Source organism: Opisthorchis viverrini (assembly GCF_000715545.1).
Source record: "Opisthorchis viverrini unplaced genomic scaffold opera_v5_118, whole genome shotgun sequence".
NCBI classification, from domain to species: domain Eukaryota; kingdom Metazoa; phylum Platyhelminthes; class Trematoda; order Opisthorchiida; family Opisthorchiidae; genus Opisthorchis; species Opisthorchis viverrini.
Window position 1 is genome coordinate 181,543 of NW_008751774.1, and position 16,604 is coordinate 198,146.

Genomic DNA, 16,604 nt, shown 5'->3' on the forward strand with positions numbered 1-16,604 from the left:
TTACCGCGAGATGCTCGGACACCCAGTCAATGAATTCGTGAAATTTCACAGATAGTCCAGTTCAAGGTCTTATTTCTTTGCAACCCTCATTTCATAAGCGCTGGTAACCACTCTGAGCACAATTAACTACTTATTTCTGGTTTCGAATAAAAGATCAAATCGTTAAGCTGTAGCACCCTTTCGGTGCCTACCTGTCAAACCAAGGCACGAGGGCTGGAATACTAACAGGTTTCTCCACCCTAGACAGATGCTGAGGTCGGGTTCCAAAAATGGACCTTCCAGACTGTGAGGTAACGCTTTGGCCACAAATCTACTTCGACACCAGAGCTATCTTGCATACCAGAGGGCCAAACATAATGCGATAATAATGATCTGTTTTACCAACCTTACCACATGAGTCCGTTCTAAAAGTGATATTTTTTGTCAAAGGGTGTGAACATGAGCGAAATTGTGGAGCATACACCGTGAGGTTTCCCCAGTCGTACAACTCTGTCGTGTACCTCGATTTTGTCCTTCTTTCAGTCAACACGAAACTGAATAGCTTGTTCACCCGTACATTCTAGCAGCAACATAAAATAAAACTGAATCTGGTCGGTTTTTCTATGACGAAGATATTGTGCAGTTTCATTAGATACCAAAGTTTAACTTCAAAACCTTTGACATGTGAGTTTCTGGCCATAACCAGCGTAAATTTGTTCCTAAGCACTAGACCCAATTGGCCTGCAGTTTGATCTGTAACCATCCCGTTGAACTTTTCACGTCCCTGTTTGTATGACTGGATTCACAATAATGACTCGGAAACGGAAATATGTGGGAAGAAGTCGCCTAGATGTTGTGAGACTGCTCAATAAGATCTAAGCAAACTGAACCCGGCAAAAGTGGATTTTTTTAGAAAAGACACAGAATGAACGAATGAATATGTTTGTGCTAGATCGCTCAACCTAGTTCTGAGGACACTGTATACAACATGCTGGGATTCATCTGGAGAGCTGAACAGACGAAATTCCGAAAGTCTGGGACTCATAGTACATGTGGCTCACAGTTCTGACAAACTTATCCTGGCTAGTTCACATCAAGAAGGGAAACCACTAGATCCGAGTTTCACTCTTGTTAGAGCTCACCAGCAGTGCAGTCATTGGCCGCTTCGGTGTTTGAGCTCCTGTTGCCGCTACTCCACCGGTGGTTTCCGGCCGCACCTGAGATATCAGGTCCAAGGAGGCCAATGTGTTGGCGTTTGGGTGCTATGATTGGTCCGTCCGACGCCTCTAACGACGACCCAGTAGTTTCATATTACCAAAATCGGATTCCTAGGTGCATGCACGCGCGCACCAAAGGAATTCCTATTTATTCTAACCTACTTTAAAGTCACGAGCCCAGTAGTTCATATTACCAAAATCGGATTCCTAGGTGCATGCACGCGCGCACCAAAGGAATTCCTATTTATTCTAACCTACTTTAAAGTCACGAGTAGTCAATATTACACTCACTGGTGCGGTGATCGATGGTTCTCGGGGCAACATGAAATTGAAATCGTCGTAATTAACGGGACATCAACTCATCTATCTAGTCTAAAAGTACGCTCACATGTAGTCTTTTTTATCTCCTCAATCCAACACAACGAAACCGCAACTCTCATTTGAACAAATTACATTAGATCGTCGCGCATGACCGACACCCATCGCAGACCACGATACACCATGAATGGTCGCTTGAATTACCATCCAAATCAGATGAGTCTAACTACATTAAGACCTATGTTTACAACCATGTTCCGATTACCCAGTGTGGATATGTTACAGAGGCAGACCAAGAAAACGCGACGATGCGCAAATTAATTTCTATGGTCTATTTTGCGCAAACAATCTATTGTTAGTGAGAAGCCGTTTATTCGACTTAATGATCTACGGGAAATAAGTCCCAAGCACCTTGTTCTACAACAAAATGGGCTCTGTCCACTCCAGCCCTTTTCGCTCCAACTTGAGTATCTCGAGTATCTAAGGGTCTCGATATCCAAAGCGCTACCGCTGCTTCAGAGAGTAAGAGTATGAAAAGTGGATGGATTCGATCGTAGTCAAAACACGTTCCTTAGAAATGCGTCACGGTAAAGCTCAGTATTTCCAGAAGTCAGGGTGAGAGCTGCTGACCGATTTCTCAAGTACCACAGAATAACCGTACTGTCGCACCTCTGGCACCCTCAGTATTACGAAATAAATAATTCTTCCTTATTTAAAACATTGAGTTCGCATTAGAGGTTTGAAAAACCATATCAGAACATAGAGACTGGTAGATACAAGCGTTCCGTATTGTCTTGACAGTACCAAGAAGAACATCCGCAGTGGGAATGTTTTATACAACCTTCACATGAATGCAGATCGGATAGGTTAGTCGACCAAATTCAGAGCAGATTTATGGTCGTGTCAATTCGCTGCTGGACCCACAATGAAGGCTTTGATTGATCTATTGGTAGTGCGAGGTATGAAGTTTTCAATGGAGCTCTCGTCCCGTCAGTGAAGCCACCTCTGCTGAAGAGCCAAGAAGCAGGGTTCAGCTCTTCACTAGAGATCAGCAGCAGCGCGCATCTTACAACAGCCTCTCGTGGCCGAGTGGTTATGTTATCAGACTACTAGTCTGGTGATTGCGCGTTTGCAACTCTCCGGGGTTTCGTGAGATCAACACTACTGATAATTTCCGATAAGAATGAAACAGCGCCCGTGAGCTTTTCAACATAGAGTCGCTTCACTTGGGGGACGAAGTCTCCTTTGGTCAGTATAACTTGCTCCGCACTGACAGTGTACTTTAGTCCTAAAGTGTTGGTTGATCGAGGAGGATGGCAGCCCCTGAGTTCGTTTGAGAACATGTAGTTCAGCCTCACTGTATGCCCATTTTAGCGCGGCCGCCTGGTGCTAGTCACTCTTGTCATTGTACCCTTCCCTTGGAAGGAAGCTCTATGTAGATTAGCTTCCTAGATACAACGTCAAGCACGTTATATTTAATTTCCCCCTTAAAATGCGTCCAAATGGCACGCTTATGGTACCTGTTTTGTTCCGAATTCTTCGTGAGTAGTTCCGTTTTATCGGCAACTGGCGAAGTGCATACCTTGGTAGGAACACGTAGGTTTGCTGTAAATCATTCATGTAATTAAGATTTCCAGAAGCGACAGGGAATCATTGGCATTCCCTTTTTCAAAATAGAGAATCAAATTGTTAACGGAAGACATTATAATCCTTCATAGTCAAGCATCTCTGTGTCGCGGCCCATCACATTAGGATTTACTATCTCTCTTCGTTACCAAAATTCACAGGGAGCACGTGTAAACTTTAGTATCTTGTGAGATACATCAAAGCAACAGACACAAGGATCATATTCAACGTGTGTGAATCCGCCTCACATATGGCTAACCTTCGGTCAACTGGCAAAAGCTGATTGTCAGCTCAGTCGGCAGTGCCTATACCTTAATTGGCGCTCTGGTTTCTGCAGATTCTGCAGTCAGAACCTACTCATTAGTGCGACTACATACCACTGGTTGCGAAGTCAGTCTACATCTTGCTCTAATTAATGATTGTTAATCAAGAGTTCAATAATGCTTCTTCGCCTCACCTTGCCACGTAGCGACCGTTAGCATCACATAGGAAATCAGGAAGACCATGTTCTCTTGCTTAAATACACAGTGCTGAATATGCTGTCACCAAAACCTTATCAGACTCTCCACTACGAACCAACATCGCTATCAGCGTCGACAGTGCTGAATATGCTGTCACCAAAACCTTATCAGACTCTCCACTACGAACCAACATCGCTATCAGCGTCGGTGTTGTTAACTAAACAGAATCAACACTCAAACACGTTGTTTGACCCCTTCCCACACCGAGAAAACCATTTAAGCACCGAGTCCTTCAACCGATACGGGTAGTCCTTTCCTCACAGTTGGCGGTGCTGCATGTTTTCTGCAACTCAACTACCTGCTGTACAACCAACTGCACGTTTTTTAATTACCTAGTTACGGATTCGTTGACACCATCCGACACCAGCAACGGTGCTGAGTCATTAAAGGTTAAAAATCTAAAGATGCCTCCGAGGCATGATTCGCAACCATATGATAATACGGCCCTCACAGTAGCTTGATACATGCGACCCTTGAGACTCTTTTGAACGCCCCAGATGACGCAAATTAGTAAACGTGACTCTGGCGTCGAAGATTCGTGCACCGAATTCATTAAACACATTAATGGGGGTATTGAAATTCTCCGCAACCTCCAGTGGTTTCCCTTGAAATGTAAGGGGACTGTACGTTCCGAAGCATGAGTTTTCACTTTGAAGGGGCAACCATCAAAGATAATATGTGGACTTGGGATGACTGACTCGTTTGTTGATCAGGTTGGTAAAATCATTACGTCGACATTTTACGCGTGGAACAAAAGTGCGACGGAATTCACTGGACGGTGACATACGTCGAGTGGAGTCACAACGTAAACAGTTACCGCAGAACGTGTCACGTAGAAGTAAATTCTCGTCACAAGACGATGAAACCTACCACAATGTAACTCTTTTAACTGATTTAGTCATGGTCGGTTATGACGAATATAGGATGAACGACATGTCAAAGATCAGTGGCGAAATGTCACGGATTCGGCCGAAATGAACACCGTATTCGCGGAAAAGTAGATGCGCGGTGTTGAAAACCCATAAGAGTGAAGGAAGTTCTCCTAGATGATAGCATAAGCTAAGCGCAATGATTCAACCTTGCTAGCTCTCCCAGGAGGCAACGTTCCCATTGAGGATACATACAGACATCTACCAAGAAGAAACGGGACTTTATCCATTCAGGTTGACAAAATCCTTGCTTGGCCTCCCATTCTCCTCTCCAAACTTATTCTGCAGAGAGAATAAATCGATAAAATGAACATTATCTGCCACGATTTTCAATATATCGAACGACCATTCGGTTCTTCAGCATTTTACTTGCACAAGAACATCCGTGGAAATCAGTCGTCCGATTATCCGGTCACTTGTGTTATACTTGCACCACTTCAAGGTAGCCGAATGCAGCTTTTGAGGGGTATTTTGGTAGGCATATGGACACATGAACCTACAGCCTTAAGCAAATTAAACGCCCACATGCGGGTTCCTCAAGATGAAGCATCATCAGCATCATCTTCATTGGCAACAATACCAAATGAAACACTGGTGCTTCACTACCGTAGGGTCATGTTATTTCACTTGGAAAGTGGAACAGGAAGTGGGAACTAGAGCTAGCTTACAACAAATATTTGAGGTGTCTACATCTCCGATTCTTAGTCAGATAGCCCGGATAGGAACTGACAGCATGAATGCCATTTACATCGGTTAGTCAGCATATCGTCCAAGCACGAGAAGATCATGTGGATCCCATCCTCGGAGGCGAACAGCACAAACAGCGCCCAAACTTTCCGTAACGTCCTTCATTTCCTTCTATCGCGTCAAATTCTGTTCACCAATCTGAATGGTGCACGGAAAACAGCGCTTGTCTCGGCAGCCGACCATTCAGCATGCGCATGGCCCTTGCAATGCTGAATGCATTCTGAGTGAAGTACAGTCTGGTTCACCCAAAACCCGTCTTCCGACCACCTCATTGCGAATTCGCCGGTTCCAGCCGAATCCAGCTATAGTTCTGAGACTTTGATGGGTGAAGACCACAATGTGTCTTGGATTCCCCGCTCGAATTGGCGAAGTCTCGCAGCATTTTACTGCGAGTGAAGATGCATTTGGGCACACCCACAAATACGGAAATCCTGGTCCACCTTATATTGCCTGAGCAAAGTAAGCTATCCCCAACTTACGGCGGGCGTTTCGCACCGCCCACGGTTCGCACATGTCGAAAAGTTTCGAACTTCACCACAATTACGCTGGATCTATGTACTGCAGTTCTATGCACACCAATAACATACGTACGTGCTTATCTATTCCCCTCTGTGTGACCACATCCCTCCGCTCCAAGGCTGAATCCAGCTTGTAGCCTGCATCTTGTTCAAAACAGCATTTCAGTGTACACTGTGATTCTTTGAACGACACGTGTTGAATGTCAAATCTACTAGTTCACTTCTGGTGCAAAACGATGGGACTGGGAATAGCAACTGCTTGTGAAAGTGAGGCGCGTGGATGTTTTTTTTACGAAGTATCAAAATTATTCAACGAAGCGGTGTTTGACATCATCAAGCCGAACATGACCCCCACAAACAAGTACAACAACCCTCTAAAACGCTGACCCCATCAGAGCCGGTTAAAGTATTCAACTCTGAAGAGGGAAGCACTGCCAGTTTAACGATCCTTCTGTTAGGACCGTCTGTAGAAATTAGATACAATTTAGGGCGATAATTTGCCATTTATAATGCTGCCTAGTGTCTCCCGCTCATGCTCTTAGACCCACATAAGTTTAGCTCACCGGTTGTGCAGCTTTTTCAAGAAGAAAATTCACTTTTTCCAAAAAAATTGCAGCACAAACTGCATGTAGATTTCGCATAGCGAACTGTGTTTGATGTTGACAGCAGCCCTGCTACTTCAGGTCCAAAAAGTTCATAAATATATAAACATATATTTCTATGTTTGCCTCCACAGCGCCCCTCATTAGCTCTGGTTCAGTGCACGATCCTATAAAAAATAGGCTATTCCACAAGAGGAGTACAAATCCTACTTCCCGCGTAAAGGTCGTCCTTGGAAAGGACATGAGTGGTTCACCAATGTCTCTTAAAATCTAGCTCGGAAAAATGGTCCTACAGATATAATGTGGCATAGGAATAAGGTAACTGAAAACTATCTGCAGCAAAATCTCAGTTCAGGCCAACCTACCTAGCAGCGCCACTTCGCACAACACAAACTGTCCTTCAGAGTACACATGGAATTATCATCCAGTACGAAGAACCTTAAACACACTGACCAATCCTGCTCAGAATGTGATCTCAACGATAGCAAAACAGATCCTAAACAAAGATCACACACAATCGGTCGTTGATTGTCTTGTTACAAAGTTCGGTCTCTAATGGCTCACGTTCAGTGGAGCTTTGTTTAGCAAGAAACATGAATCAATCACGTGTGCACGGAAACAACTGAAGCCGGCTTGCGCGTACCACGGAATTAGTTCAACCGAGTGTATTCCAGCCACTGGTGTTCCATTTTATGCGTGAAGCGCCGGTAAAATGCTTGAATTTTAAGCAGAATGAACATATACCGACTCCTTGCCATGTTCGATAACACTACTGAGTCTACGAAAAAATATACACTATGCAGTAACCACTTACCACCGATTTTACCGATCGAGGGTGATCAGAAAGATGTATGGAGTATCAGTCTATACTTCAGGTGATGTCAGGACTCATGGTGGGCCTCCGAGGCGAATAGTGCCCATCTATGGTCACAGTATTGCGCGTGTACCTTGCTCTCTAACAGCGTCAGTCTTAAATATCGTCACATGATTACAACAGGGCCAGGATTTTAAGAACATGAGACTTGGTAGTGGAAAAGCTAAACTCGGAAGACCACCGAGATCAACTAGTGTCATTCATAGAGAGCGTTCTGCTTCTACGCTCCAGATACTTAATTCTTTTCAATGGAGATTTCTTCCTGTCAGTGAAGCCCACCTACGCTGAAAAGTCTAGAAGCGCGGTACAGTTGTTTCATCCTTATTAAGAATCACCCGTAGTGCCATCTCACGAAACACCAGAAAGCTCCGAACCCGCAACTTCGTAGCTGGTAGCTTGAACACTTATCCCTTCGGTTACGGGCGGCTGGGCAGCAGGCCCTTACTTAGAATGGATATAGCGCCACTTATCCTTCAACCACGGACACCACATCACGTGGTCACGTATTGACTGACTCCTCAGTTGACTTCTCAGAAGGGGGTATCACACATCTTGTGGAATTATCCTTCTTCTGAGCTGCTTATCGATCAAGAGCGACGGGAGGAAATTTTAACATGTAACTGTAGTGGTGCTGGAATCCATACAATGAGACTGCCATAATTCCCACCACTCTACGGAATATTTCACCCCAAATAGCCACATACCAATGAACTTGGTGTCGCCCCGATGCTCCAAGCTTTTTTCCCTCCTGTCTTGTTTGGCTATCGCCACTGGAAGCCGTCGACACTGGAACCGCATGCTCTCTTGGCCTCCGGTCTCGGATTTAAGCAGGTTAGAATTCATTCACGTGGTTACCCTGTGAAAATTGGTATGCGATATTAAATAACCTGCTCGTAATTCCGTTGGGTTGATGAAACAAATCTCGAGACGAAAACAAAGCCTCAATGCAGCGTATCGCGATAATAGGCTAATGTTATCTTGTGACAACCTACAAGCCAAACCATATTACACGCTCGCCTCGCATGTCGGATGTTCGGGGTTCACATCCCGGCACAGTCATTGGATATGCACTGCTGACGAGCTCTAATAAGGGCGAAACTCGAATCCAGTGCTTCCCTCTGGTGTGGACTCACCGGAATACTTACACCAGAACAAGAGGACGACCGTTCAAACGAGAGTGGTATGACTATGAACATAATACTAAAGGTATGGGTTGGAGGACTAAGTGCGAGGAATAATCATGCACGACGAGACCTCCGAAAAAAGCCGGAATCAACAGTTGTCAGGCCACTCCAGTACAATGGCGGTCAAGTAAGCCAGGCTCGAAAAAACGAAGCGAGACTAAATCAGCAACGCGAAATAACGGGAAACCGCAAAATAGCTCACAGTCACCTAAGGAGATCCAACAATGGACATACGCAGCGACCGGTCGAGGTTTTCAATCAAACCAATGATGAAAACTATCTGTCCACAGGGACCGCAGATATGTACAGAAACGTCATTCCTAATTCCCAACAGGAAGTGTCGGTTCTGAAAGGAAAAGCGCGAGGGGATTACTGACCGTATAGCGGTTCAGAATCCAGATAAATGGTCAGAAAGATTTGTCTGACTAGTCTGACTAGATCCTCGTCGAGGCTCTACAAGTTTGACGCTGTCTAGCCCTCTAGTGTTCTTCGCATATCCCTAAAAAAACAGGTTCTGGAACTGGCAGAATGCTCCAACACAAAAGTCAGTCAGTCGAGTGACTTAGCTAACTCACTTACAGGTACGCTTCGAAAACTGGTGGTGTTCGAATATTGGAACATAACCATCACAATCCCGCGGATAAAACCACTGAGTGCAGTTACTGGTTATTACTACAGAAATCCCCTGATTAGTTTTCAGCTGTAGCACCGTTTTGGTACCTAGCTGCCATGTCGCCAGTAGGAAGCATGAGGGCTGGGATAATGCCAGGTTGCTCAAGCCTAGACAGGGGAAGTCGGGAGGCAGAGGTCGAGTGCGACTTCCCTTGTTTGGGCGAGATGGCTCAGTGGTATCTCCTGATTAACATACTGCCGAACAATTAAGCTCACTTCGCAAGGTCACGTTTAAATCACACACACACATACAAAATAGATACACCACATCTTGTAAATGATATTCCTCATGCTCGTTAACATTTAATTAACAAAGTACAAAACTCTGAGAGGTTCCCAGGTGCGATAGCTTCTTAGACCATCTGCCTTCCGGTCGACAGTCAAACGTGAGCAAACCCTGTCATCTCAGTAAAAATCAAACAGAAAACTAGCCGGCCCATTGAGTCACAGAGGGTTTTATCTGATCCTGATGGACCGGTCAGAACATTCTGTTTACTGTTGTAGGGAAAACTGATTTGTTTTCACCATCATCTTGTTGTGAATGACGTCTGCTGTTTCCGTGTAAGCTGTTGTTGTGTATATGGGTTGCGTCAGTGTCATTGACGTGTACATCTCAATGCGCTATGCATTTGCACCCAACCCAGCCGCATGTGACCCACACTGAACTTCAGGTTCCATCGATCTCTCGCAGTTGCGTTCACCTCAGCACCAACCTATCGACCCAGTTGCCTGCTCCCACACGGGCGACATGTCACATGACTACAATTACTTACACAGCGTTGCAGTTGGGCTTAGGGAAGTAATCACATGCCAGTGTGACCAGTATCTGATGGCAGTTATCTGTGTGCAGGCTAAAATTTCAGCCATATCATGTAATAGATGCAAACAGTAACTTGGTTAGTCATTTTAGCAGAATTCAAGGGACAAATACCAGTCCGCATATACGTTTGGCAGCTGTCGATGCCTACAGACTCAGTGCAAAGTTCGTGGTACCACTTCAGTGATATCCAGCAACAAACTGAGGGCAAGTGTCACAATTACACTCATCTGCAAATCGATTTGGTCTTCAAGAGAGACTCAACTGATTCTCTCGTTTGTGATATTCTACAAGTGAATGTGCTGCACACAGGCCATCTCCTGTTTCAGTTGGCACGATATTCGAGATATCGAAGTTATTTTCACAAAGGACACTACTCACAAGGTTGCTGAAAACAGCCCACAACTGGTTTCGCCCTTCTTGGGGCTCACCAGGTGGGCGTGTTCCCCTAGTTTCCCTCAACCTCATGTTCTACTTGGACCCAAATTGGACCGATTTTCACAATTGCACTCATTCGCAAATCAATTTGGTTTTCATGAGAGACTCAACTGAATCTCTCGTCTATAATAATATTGAGGTCAAGTGGTATGAAATTTAGTAGAATGCTCCAGGGGGCGAGTTGACACAAGTCGTCACACATGCCGCGGCAACTAACATCTCTGGGGGGAGGGCAAATTGACAATGGTCTAACCCCGTCAGGACGCCTCCAGCCTTTCGGCACGTTGACTTGTACACAACCATACAAGGCGCGCCCGGCTAATAATTAGCATTTGTGTTAACCATCGTTTCTAAATTCCCCCTCTGTGACACGGAGGTTAGATATCACGTTGCTTCACACTTTGGAACATTCGTACGTGGATTATCGGTGGGATTTGATGATTTTCTTTTTTTGCCTTGCGTTCACAAAACCTGATCTCCACTTGCTTGATATAACAAAAATCATCGTCAAGTGATGATGGGTGTGTAGATTTGGTGCTAGTCTTGAACCAGATGACCATATTGAAGGTGTAGCAGCTGGTAGATTGCCACACACCAGAGTCACAGTAGGCTTACCCTGATGAAAATTAGCACGAGTTTATCGTCTGCTCCCAAACCATCCCCCTCGAAACCCATGAGACTATCCAAAACATCTGATTGCCCGACTGCTGAGTCGCACAAAAGTGCCATGAAATTGGGTGACAAGGGCACTAAAAAAATAATAATCGCTCAGCTGTAACACCCTTCTGGTGCCAAGCTGCCATGCTACCCGAAGGAAGCACGAGGGCTGAGATACTGTCAGGTTGCCCAAGCCTAGACAGGGGAAGTAGAGAGGCAGAGGTCAGGTTCGAACCACGGACCTTCCGGTCAGTAAATTCGCGCTCTAACCACTTGAGCCACCTCGTCCCCCTAACCTGGGAAGCAACGCAATCGGCGTTCAGTGAGTGGACGATGAAGATGGTCGCTGTGGGGGCGCTAGGTGAAGTAAAAGTGAACGCTAACTCGCTAGTTCCACATCATTTTCATGAAATTTTCAACAGCCTCCAAAAGCTTCAATTAAAAGGCAGTGGCATTCAAGGGAGAGCAAGGTAGTGGAGTACCATTAGGGTCAAAAACCATTTTCTTTGTCGTATTACAAGGATCCTAAACAGGAGACAGGCTTTGATTTAGACACGTCCGGTTGGCCTTTAAACTTCATGCGCAAACATAATCTATGGACAAATGGGTCAACTTTGACCGGTGTTCGATTTTGACAGCCCGTCAGTTGTGCATATTCCCACACACGACCTAAATGTGCAGGTCAAGGTGGATATGATGACAACATAGGCGAAGATTCACGATTGCTTATTATTCGCATAAGGTGACATGCATTTCGGTCACAGGTGTGTTTTCTTGGGCTTAACGAACACAAACTGAAGCAGCGGGTTGATCAGATGATATCAGAGACATTTTTCGAGAGAGTGACCTTCGAGCTTTTATTGAATTTTCGAAATTCCCCGGAAAGTGTCATCATCAGAATTTTGGAGGAGGAGGTAAGCCGCATCATGTATCCTTACTGTTCACTCCAGCTTGATAAAACAATGATCGCCAAGATACCGCGCTTTGCTCGGCCACATTCCTGTCGCCAGCAATGGACTTGACAGTGAACACAAATCAACCTGGAGGCATAAAACGAAAAATCGTTGTTCTTGCTTCGCGAATTATCTGTTTTACTCATTGTCACTTATGGTGCACACGTTTTGTGAGCTTTTGGATGTGTCCAGTTTGGATAAACTGTGTGTATTACCTGTGGATTTGAACCGCCATGTGCGTGTCTACTGGTGCATAGCAAATTCTCAATGCAGTTCGTACTTAGCGTACAATCCACATGTAACGAACACAGCAAGTCAGCACGACCACTAGGCGCTGACGAGAACAAAGCACCAGAAATCTTTAGTATCACCTGGAATTAGTTGCACACGTGGTTTTTCGTGTTTCCCAAACTATCCACTAATTCACTTACATCGCCTATAGATCCTACAAATTCAGACATTCAAAAACGAATTCACTGCTTTTTTCAAACCCAACGAAAGACTGCTTACCGGTACTCATTCCTGATGACAACGCGGTCTTGCCCAAGTGAGCTTTAGTCATATGAATGTTCCTTGAACGTCTGTCGACAAAATTTCGGGCACATATTACACATTGAACACCATTGGATAGACGATTGATTCTGGGTGTTTCACTCTCTCCGATAGGTAGTGCAGTCACCTTAGACTGAAAGTTTGATCCTCTGCTACGATGTGACATTTCGGGGCTCGTAGGAATGGAGCCAACGGTAAGTGGGACTGTCAAACTAAGCGATGTTTGATTGATTCTGCCAGGTCCCTCATCACTTTCCACGGTTGGTTTGTCCAATGAACCACTGTCCACGTTATTCTCCTTGTCACTGTTAACGGGTTGGTCTTGAACCCTTGCCTCGGTGGTACTCTGATTAGCCGCTTTGGAGACATCCATAACCTCACTGACGTTGGATACAGTGGTTTCTTGTGTAACTAGAGTATCTGCGCCCGCTGAGTCCTCCACATCAACGTTTCGGTGGAAGATGTCGACTTGGGTGGTAGTGGTGGCAATATTCGGTTGGGACTTTGTCGGTTCCTGCACGCCAAGTTGTGCAGGTGCTTTCTTCACAGTCTCTTCAATGTCAGATCTACGGAATTCTATTGTACTGTCTCGCCATTTCACCTCATTGTCACTATCATTGTCACTCTCGGATTCAAGTTCCAGAACAACCCCAGCAAGGTGGGGTACGCGGAAGCTTGGAGGGTTTTGCGCGTAGATTGAAGGGCCAACGAAGGACTGAGCTGATGTTTGGGCTCCATTTTGGTGTGACCTTGAGCTCTCGTTCCAAAAACATAATTCAGGACCGATTTCCATTGTATTTGATTAGATTACTGTGGACAAGAAGAGGGAGATACATCTGTGTAAGAAAATCAGCGCCTGCTGGTAACTATAGCGACAGAAATGTAAGCCAGAATAGGTAAAAAAAAAAACTAGATACAAAGTTATGCTATAACTCTGCCCTTCTACGCATACCTTCACGGCTACTTGTCTACGGTGGAGGGTCAGTTAGCATAGAAGAAATTCATGGACCAGGCGTTATCGAATCAGACAACACGGGCAACACGTCAGATCAAATACTGGTATTGTAGGTTTAAACACACATCGGCACCAGCCAGAGATATATGTGGGCAGAACGTGCCTTTTAGAATAACGTTCGCGTCTACCCTGAGGCTTTCGGTTCATCGATTTACCACAAGGTCTAAAAATGGACATATTGTTAGTTATAACAAACCAACATGTCTGGTGTGTTTTTACCTTCTTAAATTTCTACCTCTAACATGAATGCACATATTTTTCTGGGCGCCATACCTGAGCAGACGTTCATTTACATGGATTGATTCAATCAGAATCAAAAACAAGGAATCGTTATTTGTTGTCTGATAATTTGTAGCGCGCTCCAATGCAACAAACAGACCAGTGGAAATCGATAACTGATTGCTATTATTTGTGACTCCGAAGGTCTCAACTTACAGCCGTAGTTTTTTAAGGTAGACGAGTATGAAAAACATATATATGATTGTTTATAAATACAACTTGGACTACAGCACGGTACTGACTAAAAGAACACTGTATACGGCCATATAAAAATTGATAATCCTAAATCTACGAATCCGATGCAGCTCAAAAGAGATAGTAGGTTGTATTGATCACTCACAGACGTGAAGCAGTCTTCATAGCTCTGACTACGGGTGGCGGCTAGCGCGCAACGAGGCCATATTCTCCTCAATTTTATCACCATCATCATTATTTTCGATGAGTTCATTTTACACGGATCCCCGTAGGGCATTTATCCCGAGATTAGGTATATACTCCCACATTCCTACATGCTACCCTTGAATTTCAGTGCCCATTTCTGTCCCGAGGAAAAACGTTGACTTTACAGTGAGTCGAACTCCGGGAACTCCAGAGAATCGCGAATTCGTATTCAGCTGGAACAACTCTTTATGGGTTACTCACACACTACTGATCAGTCGCTCGTTGCCGAATGGTTGAGTGTCCAACCTAGTACCTGAGAGGCTGCGGGTTCGAAACTCTGGGGATTTTCATCAGATGCGTATCACTAATGACTCACAATAAGCATGAAACAGCTGTCAGCCTTTCACCATAGACCGTCTGACTTAAGGGGGAATCTCCTCACACTACCAAGCATGTATAAGTAGTTCAGAAGAAAGAGCAGTTCAAACGATGAGTAAGCCTTTCATATGGAAAGTCATGGGTCGAGGACCAGTCTCATACGCGATTACGTGACATGGATTCCGTCAATGCAAGATCACTGGCACTCGATATGCTGTCTAGGCACACGTTAGTCACATTACTGGTCAGATGCTCCTGGCCGAACAGTCAAGGTTGCGGGTTCGAAACTCCCTGAAGTTTTGTAAGATGCTGGTAATTTCAAGTATGATTCAAGCTGGTTGGCTTCTGAGCACAGATATTTTTATTTACAGGACGGAATTCCCATTGCACATTCTGAAAACTCTTCACACTACGAACGAATTAAACTATCCTGTTCGTTACCACCTACCTTGTAGAGTTTACCACCACGCATGTCAATCGCGTTCACTAGCATGCTTCAGTCAAGTCTTGGAAATCTAACCTTTCCATCACACAGTACACGAAGTATCCCATCGCAACAGCTATTTATAAAAAAAAACACGCAAAGACTGAAATTCCAGTGGCCGAATGCGGAATACGTACAATAAAATTATCGACAGTCGCCTCTCCCGCAAACAAACGCTCCTTCCACTCGTGTAGGATGCGTTGTGGTGTGCACTGAAGTTGCCTCCCGTACAAGGATGTACCATACCATAGGTGTACTGTCCCACTGTCCGGTTAACGTGAGAGAAACGTATCCTGAATTTAAATGTTCACCTGCTACAATCAACGAAGTCACGCCTCAACCTTGATTATGATGAGCGCTGGTCTGCGGCGTCTGAAGAGTTTGTGCGTACACCAGTTTCTACCGGGATTCATTCTGCTCTAGCGGGATCATTGTTATTAGTCTGCACCGAAAGGAGGAAACACCGGATCTAACTTTTATCCTTAACAATAGTGTAAGAATTTTGATAATTTATCTAAAAAAAACACCTTCGAATGCTGAGAAACATGATCAGCCAATGAAATCTTAGACTTCCCATCGTTCAGTGACACGCACACTAAGGATCAGTAGATCGATGGTTCGCCAAATGCACATGTCCCAGACTAATTATCCTTTTTCCAAAATCTCCAAACACATGGGTTTTTTCGGGTAGTGATGCACATCTCTGGTTTGTAGTCATGACCTGCTGCGATCGTTCTTTTGACCAGGTTATTATCTTCGGTTGAAGGAAAACGTGCGACCAAATGTGAGTGAAATGGTTACTTAGACTGCTCCACCGATACTTGACTGAACCAATGTTGGAAGTCAGTACGACAGAGAAAGGCAAAGACGGGTTGTTATGACGCTGAATTTCGAAGTCAGTAGTAGTGATACTTCAATCTTTCCTAGACGACTAAATCGGATGACCTTTCGTCATTGAGGAGTTCGGATGCCCTCGACAGCTCGGTGTAGAGTGTCTATAATCCGTTCAAGAGCCCGACTATCCCGCCAGATTTGCGTGGAATCTCATCGAGGGCAACCCCATTCCAGTGTTACATCTGGCACAAGGTCGAGAAAGGCTGATTCGGTTCTGTTGTAAGAGAAAAGGAAACGGACGCTTGTCGACTCGAATGTGGACCAAATGTACATCACCGGTATATATATATATATATATATATATATATATATATATATATATATATATATATATATATATATATATATATATATATATATATATATATATATATATATATATATATATATATATATATATATATATATATATATATATATATATATATATATATATATATATATATATATATATATATATATATATATATATATATATATATATATATATATATATATATATATATATATATATATATATATATATATATATATATATATATACCGGTGATGTACATTTGGTCCACATT

At 44.1% G+C, this 16,604-nt stretch overlaps 1 protein-coding gene across 1 annotated transcript in view; it reads right to left on the reverse strand.

The window, feature by feature from the left end:
• T265_05938 (hypothetical protein) overlaps window positions 1–16,604 on the reverse strand; it is a gene marked incomplete at both ends in the record, with an annotated part of 32,347 nt that overhangs the window by 11,938 nt on the left and 3,805 nt on the right. Inside the window, one exon of the mRNA XM_009171085.1 lies at window positions 12,563–13,414. Within this exon, the coding sequence (XP_009169349.1) occupies window positions 12,563–13,397 (835 nt within the window). The remainder of the gene's footprint in view (window positions 1–12,562; window positions 13,415–16,604) is intronic.